This window comes from Echinops telfairi, unplaced genomic scaffold (assembly GCF_000313985.2).
Source record: "Echinops telfairi isolate 266 unplaced genomic scaffold, ASM31398v2 ScPeMD7_7412;HRSCAF=8450, whole genome shotgun sequence".
Taxonomy (NCBI): Eukaryota; Metazoa; Chordata; class Mammalia; order Afrosoricida; family Tenrecidae; genus Echinops; species Echinops telfairi.
The window spans coordinates 10261336-10266015 of NW_022111312.1; the positions used below are offsets into that span (position 1 = coordinate 10261336).

The 4680-nt window shown below is 50.1% G+C and overlaps 1 protein-coding gene across 1 annotated transcript in view; it reads left to right on the top strand.

Moving 5' to 3' along the window:
• Window positions 1-3629: 3629 nt before the first annotated feature.
• UNC119B (unc-119 lipid binding chaperone B) overlaps window positions 3630-4680 on the top strand; it is a 12014-nt gene continuing 10963 nt past the window's right edge. Inside the window, exon 1 of the mRNA XM_045296711.1 lies at window positions 3630-3636. Coding sequence (XP_045152646.1) covers window positions 3630-3636 — 7 coding nt within the window. The remainder of the gene's footprint in view (window positions 3637-4680) is intronic.

Sequence of the window (4680 nt, forward strand, 5' to 3'; positions counted from 1 at the left end):
AAAGAGAGGTGATGTGGGTTTACTCACTGCCATCCCTGAGTGCATCTGTTGTTGGTGCTGTGCCCTGCACGTTGGGCTGCTAGCCTCCAGTCAGTAGTTCAAACCCACTAGTCACTCTGAAGGAGAGAGATGAGACCCTTCCTGTAATGAAACTCTAGGGAGCATTTCTTTTCTTCAGGGTCTCCGTGAGTGGTTTCAAGGCCTGGACTCCGGTCCCTTTCCTCAGTGCTGACCCGAGTGTTCTCATCTCCCCTCCTCCCCCCTAGCCTTCTCTGCCTAGTAGAGGCCACTTAGATACGTTGCCATAGTGACCAATCTTGGGACACTTCGTGCCAACGTGCCTGGTCTTTACTGTTTTGCTATTTCTGCTTCACAACAAACTAGGGAAGATGGACGGACCATGAGCCTGAACCGGGTTTTGTTCCTTGATGAGGAACAACAGCTCGTAAGTAACCTACCCAGAGTCACATAGCTAGGAGCAGGTGTGCCAGCCTGGAAGGCTGCCCTGGGAGCCAGCCTTGGCACTTTCTGCCTCCGTGCCCTGCCTTCAAAAAGGAACGTTAAAAATGTTACCCCTGTTACATGGGGGAAGGGTGTATATGGTATTCTACTTTTGAAACAGTAACTGTTCAAGACTTTTAGTGGTACAGGAAATGCATAGATATATTTTGAAAATTACTTGGGATGTAAAATGTGAAGATTACTCCTTCCCCTTCCTCTGTTCCTTATTCCAGAGGAAGGTCGGGGGACAGCAGGCTGGTGGGTATCTGTCCACTTACATGGATTTACATGGAGACAGGCTGGTGCGTATCTGTCCACTTTCATGGATTTACATGGAGCAGGCTGGTGGGTATCTGTCCACTTACATGAATTTACATGGAGCAGGCTGGTGGGTATCTGTCCACTTACATGACTTTACATGGAGCAGGCTGGTGGGTATCTGTCCACTTACATGGATTTACATGGAGCGAGAGCTGAAGTTGTGTCAACTCTAGTTCTTGAGGGGGGGGTCTGTACAAACAAAACGCTCCCTGGTCCTATATACTTGGGGGGTGGGGACGGGTGGGCCAGGGGGCTGCCACCAGCATGCTGGAGTCCACCTCATCAAGGGACAGTTTCCATACACTCTTGGCCCTTCACGTCACCAAATGTAATGCCCTCCTCTAGTGAGTGATCCCAGCTGCTGGCCTGGCCAGAGCAATTGAGCAGAACCATGCTCAGTTGAGACCCCTACCAGTCCCAGCTGGCGGACTTGAGGTAGCTTGCCTTCCTGACTTCAGAAGCTCCGCGGATGCCCGTCCATCCTGGTGGACCCTGCTGGTATTTGAAACACAGAGCACAGCTTCCAGCAAGTGCTCACATTACAACAGGTGGGTTTATAGGTAGGTCCGTTTCCACCCAAACACATCCCCAAACCTCACTACCAACAAATCGATGCCAACTCAGAGTTGACCCTATAGGACAGGATAGAACTGCCCCAGTGGGTTTTCAGGATTGTCACTCTGATGGGAGTAGAAAGCTTCGTCTTTCTCCCCGAGCGGCTGGTGATTTCAAATTGCTGACCTTGTGGTTAGCAGCTCCACATGTAAGCATTACGCCCTCCGAGCTCCACATACACCAGTGCTTCTCAGCCTTCCTCATGCCGCCACCCTGTCATACAGTTCCTCATGTGGTGGTGACCCCCCCCAACCAGAACATTATTTTCGTTGCCACTTCATCGCTGTCATTTTGGTACTGTGATGAATCGGGCGACCTCTGTGAAAGGGTCCTTCAACTCCCAAAGGGGTCGCGACCCACAGGTTGAGAACCGCTGACATCCACACATAGTGCTCAGATGGGCTGCTACTATACCCACATACCCTTCTGCTTTGCCACTTGATACGCCTTGGAGCGCTTGTACTATGTTGGCATACAGATTTCCCTGTTTGTAATACTACACAGTGTTTTATGATTATATAAAGAGTTACAGTCTCGGAAACCCACAGGGGCAGTTCTGTCCTAGAGGATAGGATCTCTATGAGTCAGCACCGTTTAAAAAGGTATGCAAGCCACCAGTGATCCCACGAACTTGCGATAAGACTGCAGAAATAGCTCTTAAGAGCGAAACAACCAGGAATCACTGGAGACTTGGAAGGCGCGACCTATCGCTGGACACAGCTGCCTTGACCAGGTCTTTGGGGTCCCTGCGCGGCCTCGCTGCCAGGTCGAAGGCACTGCTGGGGCCTCCCCATTCTGCAGCCAGCCCCCGGGCAAGGCGCAAGGGAATGAGCATCAGCCGAGCAATATCAAGTGCAAACACAAACATGGCTGATGCGGCGTGGGAGCACATGCTCAAGGCATTTCCCCAACCTGGACCGCGTCTGCTTCTGGCGTTTCCACCCCAACCCCTTTGGATGGAGAATAGGTCAATCTGACGCTCTCCAAATGATGGGAGGAGCCAAGAAGAAGATTCAGGCTGAGACTCCTGGAAGAGGGGTGGAGTCAGACCTTGCCAAATCCCCTTTTTGGATTTTGAATCAGGAAGAACTTGGACACACAACAGCCCTCAGAGAAGTATGAAAGGCAGAGGATGGTCTATTCCAGAGCCTTCTGTGATAACAGACACTTCACCACCTCTTTTCATTTGTTCTAGGAATGATTCAAAATGTATCAAAGATAAGGTAAGCTCAGCTCCTATCACCCTCAAAATAGTTTGGCAATAAATCCTTTAATGTCATTAAATGTCTATTTGATGTTTAAAAAAAAAAAAAGTGAAAACAACCCAAATACGAGGGGGCTTTAAGAAGTGGTAGACAAACAATCACAAGATACTGGAACTGCCTCTGGAATTTTTGGAAGCCCCCTCAGGCATCCCCGTTTAGCCCCTTGCAGGGCCCTCCTTCCCGGGGAAAGCAGAGTGGACACCCTCAGGTGTCTGTCCAGACCCCGAACCTTGCAGTGACATACATACCTGTGTGTTCACATGCTTTCTGTTTCCTGCCGCTTGCTTCCCCCAACCCCCCTCCATTGACTCGACCCTTGGGGGTCCCCCCCCCCGTGACTTAAGACACACAGACCTCATCCTTTGAACAGCTGCTTCATCGTAGAGGCCACTGTACCTTGCTGGCCATTTGTTGGTGTCACAAATGGCTCTCCCACAAACATCTCTGTGTGTACATGGAAGGCGGAGATCCTGGGTGTGGGGTCACAGGTAAAGGAGCCAAAAGTTCGCCTCCGTTCTGGAAAGAAAAGGGCCTGAGCCCCCAGCCACTGGCCCTGAAGAGCTGAGACAAAGGTTCATTGAGCAAGTGAGTGGGAAGCCAGGGCAGAGCCGCCTCATGGCCATTCCTAATCTAGGAACATATTCAAAGTTCCAGAAATTCCTCAGTAACTACTCACTGTTGAATGGTAAAAAAGAGCTACTTGCAGAGGGAAAGACATTTATTTTCTACATATTTACTAAAACCTGCCTGGAACCTTGGCTAAGTGTCACCCAGTGGCTTTTTAAAAAATCTCCCAAAGTCCACAGGGCAGCATTTAGCCAGGAGCTGGGCCACATTCTGTTCCACCCAGCTAGGCAGCAGGGGTGGAGTCTGGCTTGGATGTGGCCCAGGAAACAGCCTGGGCTTTCAGCCCCACCCAGGGGCCTCATGCCAGGTGAGAGGGACTGGCTGACCATGGTGGGGGGAGGTGACAGTGGCCTAGCAGACACGTTTCCCCTTGGTCCTCAGACTCCAACTCACTGATGGTGAATAAGGGACTACCCAGCCCCCGTCCTCCTCTCCCTGTATTCCCTGTGGTCCAGCCCAATGTCTAGTGCAACGCCTGGCTCGGTAGGCCTTCAATGAAAACAAATCCTCTGCCTTCAAGTCCGTCTGACTCTGTGATCCCATAGACCAGCAGTTCTCAACCTGTGGGTCTAGACCCTTTGGGGGGTCCGACTACCCTTTCACAGGGGTCACCTGATTCATAACTGTAGCAAAATTACAGTTATGAAGGAGCAACGAAAATAATCTTATGGAAAAAAATAATAATTTATGGTTGGGCAGTCACCACCACATGAGGAACTGTATGAAAGGGTCGCGGCATGAGGAAGGCTAAGAACCACTGCTGTAGACAAAGCAGAACCAGTCTTGTAAGATGGTTTACTGTCGCCTGTAAATAAATCTTCATGGGGGCAGAAAGCCTCGCTTTTCTCCCACAGCGTGGTTGGTGGGTTCCCATGGCTGACTTGGTGATTCTAGCCCAAGGCATGCGGAGCTCACTGCATCACCAGGCTCCTCGCCCAGTCAGGGATGACAGTCTAACTAGGGGGGGGGGCTTATTTATGTTAACAAATTTAAAAATTGTGAAATGGGTGGGGATTTACATTTCAGACCATCAACTTTTGTCCTCCACAGTTTAAACTACTAATCAACTCACCCACCCCCAATAGATTACCCACCCGCTTCCTTGAGGTCTCCCGTTTGTGGATCACTGCCTTCCCCTTCGAGCAAATTAACACCTGCCAAACCTCTACCCCAGGGGTGGGCAAACTATGGCTGTAGAGCCTCCTGTAGCTGTCTCAGGACACACATGTGGCTCTGAGAAGTGAACATTTGAAATTGAAAATTGGGAGAAAAAATTTAAGGCTATTCTTCAGACCCTGGTTTGTAAAAAAATATATATGGCTCTCGAATAATTTTCAAATTCTTGTGAGGG